This window comes from Crocodylus porosus, unplaced genomic scaffold (genome assembly GCF_001723895.1).
Source record: "Crocodylus porosus isolate Cpor-Errol unplaced genomic scaffold, CroPor_comp1, whole genome shotgun sequence".
Lineage (NCBI taxonomy): Eukaryota > Metazoa > Chordata > Crocodylia > Crocodylidae > Crocodylus > Crocodylus porosus.
In genome coordinates, this window is record NW_017728931.1 from 143,051,075 (window position 1) to 143,073,789 (window position 22,715).

General features: G+C 47.6%; 1 protein-coding gene across 7 annotated transcripts in view; it reads right to left on the reverse strand.

Annotated features, from left to right (window-relative positions):
* Positions 1 to 22,715, reverse strand: part of AHCYL2 (adenosylhomocysteinase like 2) — a 151,795-nt gene that overhangs the window by 12,358 nt on the left and 116,722 nt on the right. For all 7 annotated transcript variants that reach the window (XM_019543827.1, XM_019543826.1, XM_019543822.1 and 4 more), the window contains exons 3-7: positions 17,332 to 17,475; positions 15,298 to 15,398; positions 13,640 to 13,742; positions 11,226 to 11,320; positions 1,769 to 1,875 (exon numbers count right to left, since the gene is read on the reverse strand). In XM_019543827.1, the coding sequence (XP_019399372.1) occupies positions 1,769 to 1,875; positions 11,226 to 11,320; positions 13,640 to 13,742; positions 15,298 to 15,396 (404 nt within the window). In that variant the 5' untranslated portion in view covers positions 15,397 to 15,398; positions 17,332 to 17,475. The remainder of the gene's footprint in view (positions 1 to 1,768; positions 1,876 to 11,225; positions 11,321 to 13,639; positions 13,743 to 15,297; positions 15,399 to 17,331; positions 17,476 to 22,715) is intronic.

The window sequence follows — 22,715 nt, forward strand, 5'->3', positions numbered from 1 at the left end:
GGAAGTTCTAGAAATGTACTGGAAAGTACCTCACCCAGCTGCGAAGTGACATCTACACTTACACTCTCTCCCTTCCCCCTCTAGAAAGCAGTCTCCCATTGCTAGGTTAGGACCCAGAGGGCTACATCACACCTTACGTGGAGCAGCAGGGCACGTCTCCTGTAGCTGTCTCGTGCATGAAGGAAGACATTGAGAAGTGCAATAATCAAAATCAATAGCTAGAACAAATTACTCCTTAAAATGGGATGGTCTGCACAGGGAGCGCAGTGCAAGGCAGCTACAGGCACAATGCAGCATGCGCCAAACTGAACTTTTGTCAATGGCAAGGTGTTGAAATGCATCTCTCCAGGCAGCACTCAGCTGAGATTGCTACTGTTAGGAGAGTGAAAACTTGAAGATCCCAAATCTAAATTCAAATACATAAGCAGACAGGGAACCTAAGAGCAACCTATTGCTGTGTGCTGGAGACTTGGCTGGCACCCAGCAAAACACAATCTGATCACGTGGAGGGTGACTGTGTCTTCCCCAGAAGGGTTGTTACTTTTGCTAAGTCTGCTGGGATGTCTCACTCTTTCACCTTACCCCTGGGCACCGTCACAAAGCACACCCTGCGCCACTGGGCATTTCCTCCAGCTTGCTCTCCGATCTTAGAGACTTCCCCACATGCCATGACCCAAGGCTGAAAAGGCTGAAACTGCTCTCTTGAGGTCAGGGCTCTGCGTCCCCCACCAACAACCTGAATTTAGACCTTCACCTTTACGTCAAACAAGAAGGCCAGAGACCACCTTAACCTTGTACCTCTGGCTACCAGTGCTAAAATATTGCAAAACTCAGCCTTTTGCTTGTCCTTGTCTCTGTAGATGCCCTTATTCAGGTTTCAGGCACCACCTCCTTCTCACCTATTTCAATTCTCTTTCTCATGGTTTGCTCAATTTCTGTTTCAACCTTCAGCCTGTTAAGAGAGCTGCAGCCCTATGAGTCTCACTGCACACAGCACTGAGGCTACTGCCCTCTTTCCCAGTCGATAGCTTGCAGCTCATCCCTGGCTCTGTCCCTGTCTCTAGTGTGCAGTTCCCCACTGAAGCACAATCAGGGAGCTTTCTGTTGAAGTCAAACCACACGCTAACTCGGGCCTTGCTCACCAATACCTTCCCCCTCTCCTCCCCTGCTGCAGCTGGGTTCTGGGTGTCATTATCTCCCTGGACCTCTTCCCCCTCTCTCCAGAAGACAGAATCATTTCCTCTTAAAAATCTCACTTCTTCCTGCACTATCTATTTTAGTCTGAGGTTGACTCTAAATGTCTCACTTTCCCCAAAGCCAACCACACCTTCTCCTGGCAATTTAACCCCCTACCCTCTTCCCACTCTTGACCTTTCTTCTTTGCACCCCATGATGAGGCCATCAGGAATTGCATCCATTTTACAGATGGAAAAGCAATGGGTTAGATGCACTTCTAAAAAGTCCCGCTAAGGTCAGTAGCAGGGTAAACATTAAGAACTCAGGAGTTCTTACTCCCTATTTCAGGTTTGGATCACTGGATTTAAATATATTTTTCACTCTGGCAAGGTTAAATGTGAATTTTGAAGGTCTGGTCCTTGTCCAAAAGCCACCCTACAACTGCAATGAGGAAGCTCAAAGTCCAAGCAGCTGCTTGAGAGACAGCATTTCACAGCCTGTAGTTTTCTTGTGAGCATCACACTGAATTAGTGCAACACACCCACTTGGACTGGCTTTGTCCAAGGACCCACAGGGGGTGCAGCTCTGTTACCTGTGGACGCCAGTCACACTCTCCTCTACTATTCCCTTGATTTTCTTAAACATGTTGGGGTATTTCTTATAAATCCAGTGGGTGAGGTCCCCTCCATCATCCAAGATCTGCAATAAAAAAATCACACAGGTCAGTGCCTTGAAGAGCCAGCATAGCTGCCAACCTCCCTAAGTAAATTATGCACCAAATTCCAATTTGTTAAGCTTGCTCAAGATTTTGCACTGTGCAGGCTACAGTCACTGCAACAGCACAGGCATAACCCACAAAAGGACTATTTTTTCCAATTCAGGGTAGGAACAAAGTTTTGGTGTTGTGTGTAGTTCTCCTAGGCACATGCTGCCAAAATACTAAGTATTTAAACCCCAAGAGGGACTGCCCGAACAGCCCTAGCGCAAGCTCCTCTCTCTGGCTACCCTTCCAGCCAGAAGAACCACTGCTAGAAGTGACAGAGAAGTGTTCATGCATCACAGCTGAACCCAGATCCGGCCTTTGCCCTCCAACTGCGAATGGTGAAGCCAGGTGACCTTGACTGCAATAGTAGTTTTGTTCTGGAAAAGGCACTGTGCTTCACAAAGTCCAATCCATATCCTTTACACGGTCCCCTTCGGTCACAACTCACCTAGGCTGAGCTTCAATTTAGGACTTAAAAGGTACCAATCACCTGAACCATCCAACACCTCTCAAGGACACACTTTTCCAAAGGATATTAAACCTCAAAGTAGAAGACTTAACTCATAGTGCGATGCAAGGGAAAAGGTGGGGAGGAATATAGACTAACTTCATCTTTTGGCAACTGCCAATCCCCTGGATCATGATGTATGTGCAAGGGGTCTATGCGGATGTCACACCAAGACCTTCAGTGCGTACACCATCCCCCCTTTAGACCACTGAGACCAGCGGTCAGCCCGAGTCCAGACAGTCAGTGCCTCGATGGTTGTAGCTTCTGCCAGAGAGCACACTTATTGCTCGGCTACAGCCACTAAATGGTGCTACATAATACCCAAGGAACGTGCCCACTAAAATTCAGTGTTTTGTAAAAGGACTCAAGCAGATAACTATAACTGAGTCACAAAGTGACAGAAGTCAGAGACGGAAAAGAGCCTCATTAGTGACCAACATACGGCGAGTGGTATAATCACCTTGCCTAAGGTAGCACAGCATGGTAATCCATCATACAGCCGTAATGCACGCTCTTATAAACCAGCATGTAGAGCTGGATATGCTTACACCCACCAGTCTGATTCAAGCATTTCTGTGGGACACAACAGCATCTGTCAGAGGGTCAAGGATTTTAAGTTAAAAATGTTATGTACTGTATGTGATCATTGCCGTCTGCTGACTACAGACCCACAGACAATTAGAAAAAGCCTAGTGGGAGCTAATGGAGATTGTTACCTCCCTAAAAGACTACTGGGAGCTACTGGAGTTTCCCCAAACAGGGGATTCCTGTATTTGTGCCCCTCCTTTGTCACCCCAGGCCAAATAATCTGGCCCCAACAAAAGCTATTTCTACTTGCACCTCCCATATTGCTTCAGTGTGTAGCCCGTCCAAAAGGACAAGGGTGGAGAACTCTGGACGACAGCCCGACACACCAGCCTCTCCTATGTCAAGGCATGTCTACACCTCAGACTTACTGTGCCAGGCACTGATGCCCTTCCACGTACCATGCTGCTTTATACAGGGTATTGTCTGAACTGGTATCTAACAAGGCTTCATTTGTGCAGTGCGGGGCAGGCCAATTAGCACTGTCACTCAGCAGCACTAATTAGCCCCCCTGCAGCATCACAAAAATGAGTCTATGCTGGCTCCGGTGCAGCAGGAAGCCCATACGAAGCAGGATGCATCTGAGGGTGCTTCTTCCTGACATAGTGAGCTTGCAAAGTAGTCACAGAGACCCAGTATGCCCTGCAAATGTGCTGCAGCATCACGCGGACCCTGAGAATGTACCATAACCTCTCATGTGCTAAATATCCCACCTTATATACAGCACAGAAATCACTGGGATACCTGGGTTTCAACAGTCAAGCTATAAGGGGCTCCAGCCTGCGTTCATCAGAAATCTCTTCTTCGCTTAAACCTCAAGATAGGGAGCTGCCCAGTGTGCAATCCTTCACAGAGGACAAGGCCAGCGTTGTTGTGCCTGGACTACAGGGCCAGCCTAAAGCACGGGCAGGCCAGTATCCTACTCCCATTTTATACCACCTAGGATTTCACAAGGCCCCTCCTGCTTGTTTTTCTGCTAGGGGATAATAATGGTCAAGGGGTACGGGTGGAGTCTCAAATTGTAATTGCACTGTTACCTCCCTAATTCCTCCCCATCCACTTGGAGAGGCCCAGGTGCAGTGATATCCCCAGGACAGTGCCTGAGGAGGAACGGACATCAGGCTTCAGTGATCAGCAGGTGAAATGCCAAGTGCCTGGTTCAGTTTAGCACATGGGGGCACTTAATTAACCCAGGCAAAGCACACAACCACAGGGGACTGCAGACGATTTCTTTTGCAAGTCACTTACCAGATGCCAGGGAAAGGCCGACTCTTCGGAGTCAGGAGAGGTTACCTGCTAGCCCCTCCATTGCTCAGGTGGCTTCAAAGCGCCAGCTGCCAGTTTATCATCTCTGCTGAGAAAGGACTCAGCAGCCACTGCCCGTGAGCTTCTCCCAGCACAACGCCTCGAGCTCCCTCTACTGGTAATTGCGGCTTCATTCAAACACCAAAGACACTCCCCGCTACTTGTACAAAAAGCCCACATGACGGAGTATCAGGAAATAACCTGATGAGGTCCATCCTGCGTCCACCATGGTGCCAAACCTTTGCTACATTAGAAAGCCTCTAGCATGAGCTGTTCACACAGGGATTTGGAAATGGTGAAGTCCTCTGAACCGTAAGCTCTCCTTGTTCATCTGCCTCTTGGCAGGACCAGGACCACCACCAATCCTACCACTAGTGTTGGGATGTGCCATGTATGGCAAGCGCTGCCTTAAAAATGAGAATAATGATTTTGTGGTACTTTTCCTCTTCCACGTCTTTTACAGCCCAGCTCCAGCTCCAGCTCCCGTGCAAGGCAGATACGACCCTCATTTTACAGGCTGGGAAACAAATCGTGTGGCGGCAACGTAGGGATGGGAACTCGGTAGCTCCTGGATAATTCAGTACCGAGGAAACGAAGGCAGCCCGTACGCTTTCAAAAACCAACAAACCACCAGGGCCTCATGCCATACATGCTGAATTTCTTTGCAACACTGGGGAGATGATTGATCATTTGGTGTTGAGTTCATCTCCAACTGCGTCGAATGCAACAAGATCCCTTGAATTTGGAGAAAGGCCACAGGCGTCGCGTTTCTAAAGTCTAACAAGCCCAAAGAGCTACTGACCAATCTCCCCACTGTGCATTCCCCACAAGCTACTGGTCTCATTTATGCTCAAGTCTACCCCATAACTGATCCACAGCTGCCTAAGGAGCAGGCTGGTTTCAGACGAGCAGGTCACTCCTCACTCAAGACACTGAAGAAAGCTGTCGGACTGGGGAGAAGGCCGGTGCTGTCCTGGTGGACCTCACACCTTCTTTTAATCGAAAATGCATTGGAGTGGAGAAATGAGTACAACAAAAAATCCTAAGCATAAGATCCCTTCTGCCCTGATTCCCACCTTGACATACCCATATTTCACGTGGAGTATCTAAACCCACTGACCATCTGGAAGTCCAGATGGGACACACCATCCCCATCTCCAAATGTGGAAAGAGGGCAGAACTGGGAGTTGAGCAAGGCTCTTTTCCCCCGGGGGTGCAAAGGTAAGATGACCCTGCAGCTCCAGAGCACCTGCTCAGATGCATAAAATGCAAAGCCTGCCACGCCTGCCAGAGGGGTGTGTTTACCAGCACCTCTCTCCTACACTTGCTGCCAGCAGGTTTCTCACAAGGGTCTTCCCTAGTCACCACTTCAGCAAAATGGTTTTCACATGCGTGACCATGGGTGGGACTTTTCCTTGTGTAAACCCTGGATGAAAATGAGCCCTAGGTTGCCTTTCTGTCACTCCTCATGTTATGCGGGGATCAGTGACAAATTGCTAGAAGGTAGTTAGCTGAGCTGTATTTTATTGCTCCCTTCCTGACTTCAATGCCTGGCCTCAGACAGCTTCGAAGGGCATCCATGATTGCTCTCTCACACCCGCCCCACTTCCTTCCACTCTGCAAAGTGCCGTAAAGACACATAATTCCTTCAAACGGTGACTTTTCCTATATCTAAAACACTGGCAAAGACCTAATCCACCTCCCTCTGGAGCAACATCTTCTTGGATTTTCACTCTGAACCCCAGCTGTGTGCCGTGCTGCCATGAGGTGTGACCCACAATCCTGAGTCTCTCATTGAGCTGTCAGACAAATGATTTTTAGAACAGTAATTCCCTATTCTCTGCTCATGTCTACTTCACAGCTATTTCTCCCTTACCCATCTAATTCCCCTTTACCCCATCTACGCAGCACAATTCAGAAGGATCTCAACTGACTGGAAGTTGGGTTACAGCTACCCAGTTCAATGTGGATGAATGCAAGGTGCTACATCTCAGGAGGAATAATCAAAAACACCAATATAAAATAGGTGACACCTGGCTGGAATGGCAGCGCTATGGAAAAGGACTTGGGAGTCTTGGTAGACCACAGACTCACTGTGGGCGCAGCTATACGTTCATTAATGTGCTTTTGCTAATGCGCATTAAATTTAGTACCACCATTGTGATGTGCTAGAAAAAGGCGCATTAGCCTATTTTAATGCACATTAGCAAAACCAGACAGTTTTCTGTGATGTTTAGTGTGCATTAAAATAAGCTAATGCGCATTAAAGCGCACACGTACACACGCCCTGTGAGTCTGTAGTGTGATGCAGCTGCACAAAAGGCGAATACGATTTTGGGTTGCATCAACAGAAGCATTAGGTGCAAGACACGGGAGGTTATAGCGCCTCTCTACTCAGCACTCGTTAGGCCTCATCTGGAGCAGTGTCTGCAATTCTGGGCTCCACGTTTTAAAAAGGATGTGGAAAAGATAGAGAGGACCCAGAGGCAGGCAACAAAGAGGATAACGGGCTTGGAAAATCAATCATATGAGGAGAGGCTGAAGGAGCTGGGCCTGTTCAGCTTGTCGAAAAGGCACTTAAGAGGGGACATGAGAGCAGTCTTCAAATATCTGGAGGGCTGCCATAAAGAAGACGGAAAGCACCTTTTCTCGCTGCAGAGAGGAGGGCATGGACTAATGGCTTGAAGTTACAGCAAAGTTTAGATTGGATATCTGGAAAAATGTCCTCACTGTTAGAATAGAGAGGCCCAGGGAAGTTGGGGACTCTCCATCACTGGATCTATGAATCACCATATTTGGGGTCAGGAAGGAATTTTACCCCACAGTCAGACTGGTATGGACTGTGGGGGTTTTCCCATCCTCTGCACCAGAGCATATATTGAAAATATTTCATAGAAGCAGGTTGTTGGCTGCTGTGGTTCCCCTGCTTTACCTGTGGCAGGTTCAGGCGTGATGTCTGTGTTGTGTCAGGGTTGATGGTACTCTTACACAGAGGTAAGATTATGGATTTATATAGGACGGTTTGGATAGGGATGACCCTGTCTCAACCCATGGGTGGTGCCTGCTGTGGGCACACACATCTGGGGGGTGCATGCCTCCCCCTGCTCCCTCCAGACACCCATCCCGTGCCCCAAACTTTGGGAGGCAGGGGGTCAGGAGTGAGGGGCACCAGCAGGGCTGGGGGATGGGAGGCTGTGGGGTGGGAGCGAAGGGCACTGGCAGAGCCAAGGGGGCTTTTTTCTACTTAAACTATTTGCAGGGTGGAGACTGGCCGTTGATGTTTATAAAGGAGTCCTGGTAGAGAAAAGGTTGAGGACCACTGGTCTAGATGATCTCTGGAGGTCCCTTCCAGCCCAGCTTCTCTATGAGTCTAATCCCAGGGACTGACCTCACTTTGCTTCCCGTGCACAAGGTCAAGTGCCATTCATTAACCCAGAGCTGTCATTCCCACTTGCCTGCCTTTGGGTGCATCATTTCTTACTCTGAAACAGCCCGGTGCCTCAATAAGAAACTAGGCTGTATGGCTTGGATGGACCAACCATACAGACATTTGGTTTTCACACAGCTCAAACCCAGCCATGTTTCAGGGGGACTGCCCATCCAGAGTGTCGCATGCAACTGCTCCAAGCCTGCTATCCTCATGATATGAAAACCCCAAGCTCCTCGTCTCAAAAAAGGCTTCCAGTCACTCAGGAGCTATTTGCTAGATTGGAGGAGCCCATGCACAGGTACTGAGATTTCCAGTACATGTTGTGCTGATTATAAGTTGAACCCACATATCCCAAGTTCAAATTTTAAAGACAAAACATGGTTTTTTCTCTTCTCCTCCACATACGTTGATAACTACAGGTGCAGATCTTGAACTGCTCTTCCCCTTGGAGAATCACATAACTGAAGGCAGGTCCCAAAGCACTAAAAATACTAAAATACGAACTACTGGAAAAAAAGAATTCTGCCTTTGACTTTTTATTGCAGGCAGAAAAATCCTGCAGGTGCAAAGTCAAGACTTCGGGGGCCCAAATGCAAGGCAACCCTGCTTATACATCAAGTGTAATTTTTATGGCTCTTCTGGAGGGGGAAAAAAGTAGATTTATAATCAGAACAACACAGCAGCTTCTCTCTGGGGGCAGCCTGAGTTGATCTGTACAGAGTGGTGGCCAAATTCACAGGGAATGAGAAACGTCATTGGTACCTTCCAAAGGAAACGCTCCTCTCCACAACCCCTGCCCGGTGACCATCTCTGCAGCCTCTGGGACCCCTTTCCATCACAAACCTGGCATATATATTTCAGACTGGCAGCACCCTTCACATTGCTGCCACCCTGCAAACCAGGGGCTGCAGCAGGCATAGGAGCAGCCTTATTTCCATGTGAGGGCTAAAGGGAAGAAAGCAGTTTGCCCTTTCAAGCTCAGGTGTGGCGCAGAGAGGATGGTTACTCAGGGCACAGCAGGGCATCTGCTATGCGAACAGGAGAGGCAGCTAACTGCAGGAAGGTCTTTTAGGGGGCTCTGGGTCCCAGACCATCCTGCTTTTTGCGAACTTCATCTTCTTCGTTCCGACTCGTATCTAATTTTGGCTATTTTTAGCCTCTCTCCCCTGTGCTCGCTTTCATATTTGCCTGTTTCCAGGGAAACAATGAAATCAGCAGCACAGGTGGCACTGTAGCCATCTGCATGCGAAGTATGAAACCAGTTTTATAATAACTCATAACACAGCTGACAACGGGGATCCTGGCTTACAGGAAACGTTCCCCAGGAGGCCGAGCCCAGAACCGGTAGCCAGGACTCCTGGGTTCTGCTCAGCTGATCCAGGCAAGGCATCTCTTAATGTGCCACTGTTTTCTCCTCTGCAACATGGAGGTAAAGCACTCCTTGCCCCACAGGAAGATTATGAATCTTACATGTCACAGACATTAGGGCTGGAAGGGACCTTGCAAGATCATCGGGTCCAGCCCCCTTAATTCCATTCAGAGCTTTTCCCTCCTGTCAGCGACTTCCACCCAAGGACATTTGGTGGGATACTCAAGCTCACAAACCTTCTCTGCGTTTATAGTAGTACAAATGAAGTGTGCTTTATTGAGGCAAGATCAACCCACTGCCAGATCAGTTACAAGGAGACCACTGCCCATCTTATGGCAATAAAATGCTATGCCACGCTAGCAAAACGTTGTGCTAATACTGTACTGGGTATATATACTACTTTGGATAACACGCTCAACTTAAAAAGCACTTCCACAAGGTGCTATTCTCCACATTACTGATTTCAAAAGTCATACAGGATATCACTGGCAAGACTGGGATCGGTATTAGGAGCTCCACACTCCAACTGCACTCAGACCAAATCTTCATCAACGCATCAAGCAAAATCCTTGGTCCTACCAGAATCAATGACATAAGCTCTCACTGGTTCCAGCAGTGTCAGGATTTCACTGACGGCAGGGAAAGCTAGACTTCAGTCAAGTCTGGAAGACCAGGAGAGAGAGCACGTTTGGTGAGGCCTGCAGCGATCCTGCAACTTCTCTGCTCTGCAGGTAACTGTAATAGCCCACAACCTACCTGCCACTCACAACGCCCACTTTCCCATTGCTTGATACTAAAACGCTCTGTTCTGTTCATCACCTGGAACAGGAGCCTGGAGGATCACAACTTGAGAAGTGCTAGATCAAGAACAGTTGCCTTGGCTGGCTTTCTGAAGGTCTATACCTCTTCACAAAGCCCCATCTGACAAGACATTGGCCATTACAGATGCAGAAACCCAGGAAGCCTCATCAAACAATCACAGGAAAGTAAGCAGATGGACTCATGAGGAATTTTCATTTTGCCAATAGCGTCAACGATGACCGCTGTTGCTCCTAGTTGGACAGCATTTCCACAGCAAACACCGCTTATTTCTCTGACTGAGTTTCCTAGATATAGAAGTATAGCTTGGGGCCAGATTTTTTGATCATTCACAAATGCTTTTAAAGGTGACAGAGAAAACAAAAGTCAAATATGCTATTTGAAGAAACGAAAAATTAACATCCCAAATGATTTAATATGAGGAAACTTAAACGATGCAAATGCATGGCAATATCCCCTGGCTTCTCTTCTCCACCTAAATTTAGATTCTGAATTGCAGAAAACAGGACCTGTTTAAAGTGTTATGGAAGTAAAACATTTGAGAGCCGAAACACCAAGATATTTGAGAGCTGAAATACTTGCCAAATACCAAGATCAGAATATTGCATTTTCTCTTTCAGCTGGGACCTCACAAACCACCAATGCAAGGAGCTGCAGTACTTCAGAAGTAACACAGTGGGTGCAGGTTTAGTATCAAGATTGTCTGGTTTCCAGTTTTGGCCTCAAAAGCTAAAATGCTCTAAATGGAAAAGTTGTACTGGGAACAGCAGCCAGTGTGAACATGAACTCACACAGTTAAACTGCTACAACCCCCTTCCTTCTCTGCTTTGCACACCCTTCCATTTTTGCTTTGAGCTGCTGTTTGCTTTTAAGGCATCTTACCAGGTTTAATTTGAATGGAAGCAAGTCAGCCTTAAAATTACATAAGAATATGTACACAGGGGCTTGGTACCAACCTAACTGTATTGCTTTGAGAGTCCAGTTTCTTGTGCAGAGAACTGACCAAGTGTAAGATAGAGGGGAGCTAATTTCCGATGGCAGGAGGGTAAGTTAATTGCAAAGCACTTTGAAAATGTGCCAAGCAAGGGCTGAGCATTAACTGCTGCTGAAGAAACAGACTTGCAAATTCAAGGGTGGACTAGCAATAACTCCAAACCCTTCTGTGGACCCCTGGCTCACCGTCTCTCTCTCGCTCAACTATAGTTAAGCTATCACCAGCCTTTCTGACTGCTACATGTGCCAAATGTTCAGATGCAGCCAAACGACCCACCATATTAGGCTGCCATCCCTCCACGTTGACACAGCGATCGATACACCACCAGAAGTCATCTTCAGATTCTCCCTTCCAGGCAAAAACAGGGAATCCTGATAACGAGAGGGAGAAAGTTCAGTGATGCAGATGTCAGCTGAGGACAAGTGCTCCCTAGACTGCAAAGAGTGGGAATGGCCAAGGTTTATGCGGTGCTTCCTATCACCATCAGAGCACTCGTACTGAGAGCCAGACCATACGCACTGCTCTAGGAGAGGCCCTTCTCGAATTACGGAGGTGTGTGTATGACAGACTCACCATAGGCAATGCAGGAATTAGTCTCAGTAGAAGTTAGTTCAAAAGAGGAAATATGTGGCCTTTCAGAAAGCTGTGAAGCTGTGATTTCAAAGCCCCCCAGGAGACCTCTTTATTACTGTTCAGGCAAATCTTCAAATACTCCATCTTGGGTCAGCACCAGAGCAGATATGCAAGGTTGTAGAGAATTACTTACTACCCATCACCCCAAAAAGGCCTCTGATTCATTTCTAAGGACAGTAATCTTTACAGCATATGCAGAAGGTATCTGTACTTCAAAATTATCTCAAGTATCGTTCTTATACGAAATGAAGAATTGGGGAGAAGAACAGTGCAAACTGATTTTTCAGGCTGGCTACCAAGCCAGGAATTTGGGGGGTGAGGGGAAAAATTCAGTGCGGAGAGAACAGACAAAGAAACGTGCTGCTGTTTTCCTCCTAAAAAATGAAAGCTTAAAAAAATATAGTTTTGTTCAACACTGAACGTGACACCTGGCCCAAAACTAATTTTTTTCAGTGTTTGTCAAATATTCAAAGGAAACAAAAGGCTAAAGTCACTCCCTTGGTAACTGGAATGCTCACTCAAGATGTGGAAGAAACCTTCTCTCCTAGATGCCTGGAAAGTGCTGCACCCACCCGGCTGCAGGCATTTTGGGGTAGGGTCTCTCAATTTTGCCGACTGGCACTGTTTTACTTCATAAAAACAAACCACAGTTTCACTGGAAAAAGGATGGGGACCTCCCACCTTGCAGGGGAGTAGCCTAATCATTGGGTGACAGCACCATTTGCACTTGTTTGGAATGAACAATTAAGTACAGGACACAGAGAGGAATAGCTCCGACTGATGGGAATAAGACGTACTCATCGCAGAGTACCCTACAATGTGGCGGTTCGTACATTCCCTCAAAACTCCCACCACACAACTTTGAATCAACCCCCTGCCTGATTTAGGGCAGGCATTTTGAACTAAGCTTTCCCATATCCCTGGTGAATGCCAATGACAAGCAACTTCCAGATAGGGATGACCGTCATCATCTTTTCCAGGTTTGTGAATCAAGTCTTAAAACTTTTCTCTCCAACAAGAGCTAGTTGGAGAGTAAATGTTTTCGCTCGATCTGAGCCTTCAAGAGCCCGAGAAGCGATAATACACATTCACAGTGCCCACTAATTGCTCCCAAGTTTCCTATTTTGTGTTGGATCTGAGACAGAAGTGAAAAGGGGCAGAATAGGAATATGTTTGTGGATAATGTACTTCAGAGATCTCCAGTCACTGGTCAGGAACTTAATTCTCCCTTTTGAATAAGTCAGTACATCCCAATCCTCATTTGTGGCTGATTTTAAAGCAGGGCTCACATACTTGGGAGCAGGCCTCAGAGTCCCTCCAGGTAAATGCTGATTGTAAGACTGCTCTGCCCAAGTACACAATCTGCCCTAGTGTATTCTGTGTGAGTGGAGCTCTAAGCAGCTGTCCTGAAGGTGTCATTTACGGCGACGTGGTGCAGAGGTGCTATAGACATTGCTTGGACACTGGTAGAGTGTGTCCCTTATCACTGATGGCAAGTCCAACCTAGCAGTCTCACGGCTGTTTTATGCAACCCGTGATCCAGTTTGACAACCTCAGCGCTGACATCGCTACGCCTTTAGAGATCTCAGCCACAGGTACAAAAAGCCAGGGACCATTTCTGAACAAATGTTTGGCAAAAGTTGTAGGCCAATCCCCTTTTAACATTTAGCATTCCTGTGATTTATTCTCATCCTCAGCTCCACAAAATTGTGACCCCCACTCCCCAACATCATGTAATTTCTTAAAATAATCCAAATGGCCAACACCTGCCCACAGTGCTATAGCAACAGGGTACAACCCAGATTTCTGAGCCACCGAACAATCAATATGCACGCTTCAGCCGCACAACTTACCAGTAAAGGCATGTGCATGTGAATACCCAAGATGAAAGAAAAGCACCATAGATATTTCAAGCTCTCACATGTTTATTTTAAACTGAGGGCACAACTATTTTAAAACAGAGAAAGATAGCCTGGCCGTCTTCTCTTACAGCAACTTGTAAAGGGAAAAAGGGAATCTCTCTAAAAGCACCATAAAAAAAGGGGGCAGCCTCTTACCACTCTCAGCCAGGGCAGCAGCCACTTCATTGAGAGTTGAATAGATGTTGCAAGCAGCCCACCGGCACTGAGCACCCAAGGCACCAAGAGTCTCCATCAGTACCTGCAAAGAGAACAGAAGAGGGCTGTGATATATTCCTGTCATATGAACTGCACTGAACTTAAAGTCTGCAAATTGACTTCTACAGGAAGCAAAGTACCAACCTCTGCAGTTTTAATAGAGCACACTGCTTTTCTGTTTATTTCTGTTTATTATTTAAAGAGGTTGGATGAACACCTGTCTGGGGTCGTGTGATCCCAGCGTGTGCTCCGGCCAGTGGTGGGGGGTCAGACTAGATGATCTACTTAGGTCCCTTCTGACCCCTAACTACTATGAAGCTATTAGGAGCATTTCAGTGACATCGATGCCATTTCTTTAAGCACCAGTAGTGTTGTCAGTGCTATATGAAACACAAACAGACCTCCATTTCAGTAAGATTATGAAAGAATTTCATAATGATTTCACTGGAAAAATCCTAACCCCCTGGTTCTAGTCACTAGAAGGCATTCTTCCCAATCTGGAACAGAACCCGGGAGTCCTGAATCCCAGTCCTCTGCTCTGTGCATTAAAATAAGGCCCTCTCACTGTGCCTTTGAAGTTGGCTTTTTCAAGTCATCATTACTTACAGCTGTTGCTCAGGGACAGGCATGCATTGCTCATGTCTTCAGGTGGTTAGAAAGACAGATACAGAGATGAAGTGTTATGAATAGACCATTATATAAGGGGGGGATTCTCTTTTTGTTTTAAAAATGGGGTTTTGGTGAGAAAGGCTGGATCCACATCTCTGGAGACAAATCCTATCTGCTTCTGAGAACAGATGGCCAAACGGCAAAATTCTCTTCAGCATCTTCCAGCAGGACCCAGCCTTGCCCTGTCTGGGTAGAGAATGAGGTTCATTCTTCATGGCCCTATCTATTCTTTTACCTCCCTTCTGAGATGGTTAACAAGGACTGCAGCTGGGGGTCCTGCCTCAGGCAGGGGGTTGGACTAAATGAGCTCTGGAGGTCCCTTCCAGCCCCGCTTCTCTGCCATTTCTGTGCTTTAGGCTGGAATTTATCCTGCTGTGGAAAACCACTGTGCCTTGGTTCCAGTAGTGACCCCCACCTACACATCTCATACTAGTAACTGAGCAGTCAGTAGTAAGTAATACTGCAGGCTAGAACAGCTGACCTATGGGTGACAGGCAGCTAATTCTTTCACAGTCCTCCAACTCACCTAATCTTGATCCATCTATTGATTAGATTTCTAGGATGCCCTTCTTAAACAAGACTAAAGACAGCAGCTTACAAGAAGGAAAAATAACTTACAAAAGCAAGCAGAGTATTCAAATTAAATGCAAAACAAAAACTCCCTGAAAAAAAACATCCCAACTTAGCCTTGCTTGCAAAATGAGAGCCAAGCATGAAGATCTTAGAGTTTCCTTTCCTTGAAGCATGGCAATGGGTAGAATGAGCCTCACAGTGAGGCACTGTCATCCCCAGAGCACATGCTCTGTACACCAATGGAGTCAGTCTACAATTCAGGAACAGAAGACTGGAAGGAGCCCCTCAGGCCACTGAGTCAGTCCCAATGACATGCTGAAATGTCAACTGAAAGAGAGAAGTCCATAAAGCCTTACAGCAGTCTGGGCTGTAATGTGCGTGCAGCCCACGATCTTGGCCCCAGCCAATGGCTTCTCTCCCTGAGCTCGCTTCCGCAAAGCCATAAGTGCAGGCATTTCTGGAAGAGATGGAAAAGCCAAACAGTTAGCCCAAGGAATGACATTCAACACCACTCCCTTCCTCCTCTCAATACTGAAGAGACGTTATAACAAGTGTGCATGGCATTGCCACTGCAGATGTTTAAAAGCCGGCCTCAAAAATCATGGCACTCATTGAAAAAAAAATTCTTAAATATACGTTCAGGCTCTTCCTTCTTGAATGTTTTGGGTTTGATGTGCTTGTGTTTTCAGGCTTTTCTCTGCAACAAGGAAGGGGCTGTGAAAATTATTTTTAATAGAAGCTGAGGTTTTTTCAAACTTGTTTTCAGGAGTTAAGGATAAGCCCGCAGTATTTATAAACCCTCTAATCATGATAATAATGTAGCCCCTAGAAGTAGCCCCCTTCTTTTCACAAGTTGTCTGAACTAATCATGATGTTTTTACAGCATTGTCTGGTGTTTGTAAGTTGTCTGAAAAAAATATTCATAACCACGAGCCTCTGAAAATCCAGTAGTCACTCAATGAGTGGGCACTTGGGTCATATGGCATTTCTTCCTGTTTTGGGAGGACATCCCAACCAGAACAGTGGCTGAAGTCATCACTGACACCCTGGTCTTTCCAGGGAGAGGCTGGGGAACATTTTAAGTAATATAAAACAATAGCAAGCATTGGTATCAAGACATTTGAAATATTTTCCTGTTTGGTGCTGGCTGCTAGAGCCCACTGCCCCCCACACCCAATTAGTCTATTGTGCTGTTCTGCAGTAATAAAGTAAAGTAATTTGGGGTCATCCCTGCCCTTTACCTCTTTAAGCTTAAAGATCCTTTGTACATCTACATCAGTGATTCTCACCCAAGGTGTCAGAGCACCCTGGGGTGCCTTGAGATCCATTCAAGGGGGTGCCATGCAGTGGAAGCACTGCTAAGTATGTAAACACGATTCACAAGATAAATCCAGAGATTTCAAACAGGAATTTACAGTGTTCAAAACATTCTGATTTGTTGGAGGCTTTCTGGGGGTCTGCAACAGAAGAATTTGCTCTGTTACATTTGCGTAGTCAAAAAATGAGTGAAAATTAAGAGCTGGCTTTTTTTTAGGGGTGTCTTGAGTGTAGAAAGGTTAAAAACCAGTGATCAAGATGGTCATAAAATCCATTCCCTCACCCAGGGAAAGGATGTTGAAATTTTCCACAGAAATTTTTTCAGCAAAAAAATCACCAAGACACCAGCAACAAAAACCAAAGGGAAATATTTTGGACTCAAATACTGACGTGATGCCTAATAAGAAAGGTCTTTGGGTGCTTCGTGCCCCCACTCTCCAGGGTCTCTGCTAGATTATATATATACCACAGCCTCCACTCACGGGGAGCAAGCAGCAGCTGCATCACAAAAGTCTGGTTGCGACATCTCACAGGAAACAGTCTAGCCGGGAAGACAGAGAATGGGAACATGGGGAAACTGCTACCCCAGGAGGCACCAAGGCAGGAGAAGCAAGTCACATGATTTCAGCTTTTGGTTGAAATATTTGGTTTTCTGACCAAAAGCTCCCAAGTCTTCCTCAGCAGGCATTTCTTACAACAAACCTCCTTTAGTCAAAAATAAAAAAAGGGTTTTTTCTGCTGAAGACCAGCTTTCACTAAGGGCCCTGCTATAAATTCAGATGAAAGCTAGACAGAAACCAGTTACAGAGTTGTTACACATTTTTGAGCACAAACTTTGTAGCTGATTGCTTTTTTATACATGGTAAGTTCTTTTTATGGTGTGATAATTACTTTGCATGTGTGGCCAGTCTCCGATTCACCAGTGAATTGCCTAATATATGTAACGTACAGCAGAAGCCTGAACGATCGGTCTCAGTCATCCCTAGCTCCTAGCTCTGCAGACACCACCTCAGCAGGATGTACCCGTGCACGTCCAGCCCCCAGAACAGAGCTCGCGGAGCCTTGCTTTTTACCTTGCTCAGCAATTTCAATCTCTCGGCGCCCGAATTCTGCCTGCTTTATGTTTTTCACACAGAAATCGCTGCTGCCTTTAGAGTTCTTCTGCTGCTTGTCCCGGGGGGAGGTCTCATCGTCGGAGCTGTCTGTGTACGAGGCAGCTGAAGAGAGAGAAGGACACATCACAGCCAGAATAAACTACCTCCAAAAGGCGGATTCTCTGCGAAAGGAGGGGGCATGTTCCAGCCATGGAGCAACTAAGAGAACGTGTGACCCCCTTCAAGAGTAAAAAACATTGAGGTTATGCAACACTGACACAGGCATGCACCAGAATTGGTTTGCTTCCCAATTCTGGGGTGATCAGCTGAACAGATCACAGGCGTGCTTCTTCCCGGCAATAAGAGCACCTTGAGGTGCCAACTCCTTTGTTTCTCTCTTCTTCCTCAACCTCAGCCCACTTTTCCTTCCACTGTTCATATCCTCAGGACCAGCCTTTCCCTTGAAGTGCCCTTAGCCCTCTTTCCACCTCTTATTTCCGCAAACCTACCTGCCACTGCTTCAGCCCTTCCGCCACATTGCTTCTCTGCTTGAATCCACCATGACCAGTGTCAACCATTCATGCCTTCATCTCCTCTCGCCTTGCTATAGCAACACACGTTTGTGGCCCGTCCATGCTCTTGTGCTCTAGATTCGTCTGCCCAGTTAATCCTCGCTCTCTCTATCACCGCCAATGACGGGGGCTATTCCTAGTGTGAGTGCACTGCTAATACGGAGAGTGGGGACTGGACTGAGACCCACCTTATTTCATGCGAGTTGTCAAATTGCAGCTTAACGCTAAAAGCTTCTAGCCCCTACTCATCTAAGTTGGCTGTGGCCAGCCTCGGGAACCACCCCATGCTTAAGGGAAAGGACATAGCTGCTCTAAGCCTTTTTTGGGAGGGCAGCTTATAATTATAATAAATGAATAAATACATGCTAGCCCCAAGCAACAGGCCAGATGTACAAGGGGCACCTGTGTGGGTTTTCAAGTGTAGCTACAGTCAAGACTGCAACCAGGTCACGGCTCCCTGTGTTACAGTTCTAGCAACTCATTTTACCAACATAAATGAGTTTCACCAAGCGAACTGGTGGCCCCCTTCATGTGCCTTTATCAGAGGATGATAAGAGGCAGAAGGCCTCAGATAGATGCTGGGGGAAGCTGTGGTGGTGACAGCTAGGACACACAGTATATACTTACTGAGAACAACTCACTGTACCCCCAGCCCTTCTAACAAAGTCTCCCTGACTTTCTTGCCAGTTCTCAGAAGTATTTTTCTCTTTCCAAATACACCTTTTTTTTTTTTTTTGGTATCTAAATAGCTTTCCTCCTCCCCCTAACCCTCCCATCCCATTTCTCCTGCATAGCTGGTTGATCTTCCTTCAAGCATTGTCAGAGTGGACCCTCACTCTTGGGATGCACTTAGTTTTGTCAGAGAAGCTCGGACTCCGCTGGAAAACTCAGCATTGTCGGGTTATGTGCCGAGAGACAGGGGAAACTCCATGAGAGGTCACGTGGGGAACTGCTCTTTATCTATTCTTGGGTCCTTACAATGAAACATCAGGTTCAAACTCCCTCTGGTCTTTCGAAGCTCAATGGATTTTCACTCCATATATATTGTGACAAGAGTTAGGAATTACTCAAGTAGCAAGGTCCTTCTGCAATGCTAAATCCCCTCTCTCTGACTGTCACCCTCCCTTTATAACACAGGGCAAAGGCTGCAGACTGGCCTGTTCCACTCAAGCTAAATCCATACGGTTTTGTTTCTGGCATGAAGAGACCACAAAGTGTTCTTCATGTTAATCCTAGTGGGAAAAAAGGCTTTCAGATCCCGAGATGAATCTGGGGTCAGAACTAGTTGGTGCTCCTTCCTGTCACTCCTGGATGAAAGAGACGCAAGTCAGCATTGGGAAGTGTTATCAGCTGACAAGATTTGGAAACTTTTGTGGGTTGAATGGCCTGATAAGTTCCTTTTGACAAAGTTTGTGGTGCCAAAATGCAGAGGGAAATAAATATTCTCCTTATTAGTACTCAAGGGGCCTGGTAAATCCAAGACTGTAAGGAGAGGGGGTGGCAGCAGTGGGACCAGCTCCACCATGGGGGCTCTGTATGGCTGGAGCCCCCAGCTCTGTGCGGGGCACCTGGGGATGGGGGACAGGCAGGGAGCAGGCACAGCTAGTGGGGACTTCCTACCACCGCTGCTGTCCCCAGCCAAACCCGACACCCTGTGCAGCCCCTCCCCACAGCCCCAGGCTGGGAGAGGGCAGGAGGGGCCCTGGTGCTCCCCGCATGCCCACATCAGGCAGGGACAGCAGAAGCAGACTGGTTCCCTCTCTTTCTGCACCTGCTTCCAGAGGCTCCAGCTCCCTGCCCGTTCCTGCCAGCCCAGGGACTTTAGCTGCAGGGGCGGCTGTGCAAGGTGCCAGGCTTGGCCAGAGATGGCAGGGGCAACAGTGTGCAGGTCCCTATTTCCTGCTTGGCCCCCACACCCCAGCTTTCCCGATGCCCTGGGAAGCAACTGCACAGGGGGCTAGGCTCAGCCAGCAGGTCCCTGCCCAGCCTTGTTGTCGGGAGTAGGGAGAGGAGGACTCACTTTGCTATACAGCAGAAGGGGGTGAAGCTGCACCCTCCCTGGGTCTGCCCCTGCAGACAGACAATCTCTCAGGTAGAGAGAGGTGGTTAGCTGTGTTAGCTCCAGTCAGGGAGAAGGCAGGGCACCGGGGTTCAGAGAGGCACAAGCTTTCGCTAGGCTGTGAAAGCTTATAACTCTGAACCAGTTTGTCTCGAAGGTGCTTTCCTGGCTTGTCTTTAATGTCTCAGGTGCAAGACCCTGGAGCCCAGAATCACCTGGTGCCTAAGGAAGGATTCAAGTCACAGTGCAGAAATAATGGCTTGAACCAGTGATCGTCTCCTTCCTCTTGCCCCGCCTCCCGCAAACATCGTCGAGTACGTAGCTCCTACCAGGAGCCCAGTTTCAGGTCTGGCAGGTGGGAGATTTCCCAAAGACAGATCCTACCCTTAAGAAGAGGTTTGTGTGTGATCCAGTGGGATCCCTCCCTTCTCATCCCAGTCAGGAAAGGAAAACACGAGGCTCCACTGGTCTTGAAGATTAACATCCAAGGATGTTCAAGAGCTGACCAGATTTGAATCCTGTGCTAGGAGCTCTTAATTGCCAAAAACTTACATGCAACACGTTTAGATCCTGTTATGGAAAAGGATGATGTTGACAGTAACCTCGACATGTCCTTGCAAACCGCTCAGAAGACCCTTTGCGCCATTTTATCTTTTGAGGACCCCAACTTCTCGAGCTCTCTCACTCTATGATCACCGGTTGAGGCAACGCTCAGGGACCACAGACCGAATGAAAGTCACTGCCTACATCTTCCACGCCAGAAACAAACAGTTGGACGCAGAACACTGGAACCGTCCTGCCGGGCCCTTCCAACTGCAGCGGAGCTCTCTCGGGCTGCAGCCAGACCTCAGACGAGAGGGGCTAACGACCTCTCTCGGTTCTCTCCTGGCGAGGACCACCGCTCGTCACCAACACAAACCTGAGCCGTGCGTTTTAGCTTCCTCTCCTGATCAAATGTCTCTGCAGCTTCTTTCAAGAACTTGAAACCCTTCCAAAATCTCAAGCGGCAGGTCCACTGGACTTCGAAGAGAAACTGTACAAGTTTTCAGCACCTGGAAACACATCAGTTGTGTAGAACGATGCTACCTCTTGAGTGGGTACAGATCTGCAGTGATCTCTGTTTCCACCGTCCAACAACCATGTAAGGTGGATAGGTGCCTTCACAGCTTACGAACATAAGAAACGCCATACTGCATCAGACCACAGGTCCAGTATCCTGTCTCTCACAGTGACACAGAGCAGATGGCAAGGGGGAAGAGCGTTTATGCAGGGCCTGCCCAGACTCATCTGCCCTCTGCACCACTCCTCTTACAGCCTCCCGCAGTCGGAGGCTCAGTCAGTTGTAATCTGGAGGCTGTAGCCCTTACCTAACCTAGTCCCCTCTAGTGGTTTTTGAATCTAGTGCTTGAAAACAGCGTAGAAGACAGACCTCAGATGTCAGAGATGCTAAACAGGCAAAATGACTCCAACACAAGCTCTAGATGTTGGCCACCTCAGAAATGAGCACTGCAAACCACCAAGTGCTACTAGAAAGATAAGTTTTGGATGGGACAGGTGGGTCCACTGCTACCAAAAGCAGCAGGATGCTGTTAGGGATATTTTTACAAAAGGCCAAGCAGTGGAGGAGTGCTCCCTCAAGGCTTAGTGATGCCTGGGGCATGGCTCATGTTTCTGTAGCCATTGCCATAACCACTGGAAAGGGCTGCAGTGCTCTGTCCTTGCAGACGTATGTCCCAGAGTGGAAGACCTGCTTTAAGATGTGGAGTTCTGAAGTGCTACAGGAATGAGACAAATCTGAAGGATGATTCTTGTATACTGAATTGCTAGGCCCAGATACAGACGTGTGCTTGAAAGCTTGTTTCAAACATCTCCCAGTTAGTTCAATAAAAGGTATCACCCCCCGAAAAAGCCTTTCCTCTCACATATTTCCTGGACCATGAAGGCTACAACATTACTCCAATATTACTTGTTGCTGTTTGGCCTTTCCAATTTCCTTGATTACAAGGGCTATCAGAAAGATGAAGGTCATGGCACATGTTTCATAGACATTTGGGCTGGAAGGGACCCTGGAGGATCATTGAGTCCAGCCCCCCACCCCAAGGGCAGGAAGTCAGCTGGGGTCATAGGATAAACATCCAAATGTGTCTTGAAGGCGTTCAAAGTGGGTGCTTGAACCGCCTCCGGCGGCAGTCTATTCCAAACCTGGGGGGGCTCGGACAGTGAAGAAGTTCTTTCTTATGTCCGGCCTGAATCAGTCACAGTGGAGTTTGTGCCCATTCGATCTCGTCATCCCTTGGGGGGGCTCTGGTGAGCAGATGTTCCCCTAGATCCTCATGAGCACCCCTAATAAACTTACAGATGGCCACCAGATCACCCCTGAGCCTGCGCTTTTTTAGGCTGAATAGCCCCATTGCTCTCAGCCTTTCATCGTAAGGTCTGTTTTCCTGACCTCAGATCATGCGCGTGGCTCTTCTCTGCACTCTCTCAAGCTTCTCCACATCCCTTTTGAATTGTGGAGCCCAAAACTGGACGCAGTGCTCCAGCTGCGGCCTCCCCAAGGCCGAGTACAAGGGGAGAATGATGTCCTGGGATTTGCTTGAGAAGCATCTCTGGATGCAAGCCAGCGTTTTGGTCGCTTTACTAGCTGCAGCATCGCACTGAAGGCTCATGTTCATCTTGTGGTCAACCATGACCCCCAAGTCCCTTTCATCTGTAGTGCTAGCCAGCGTAGC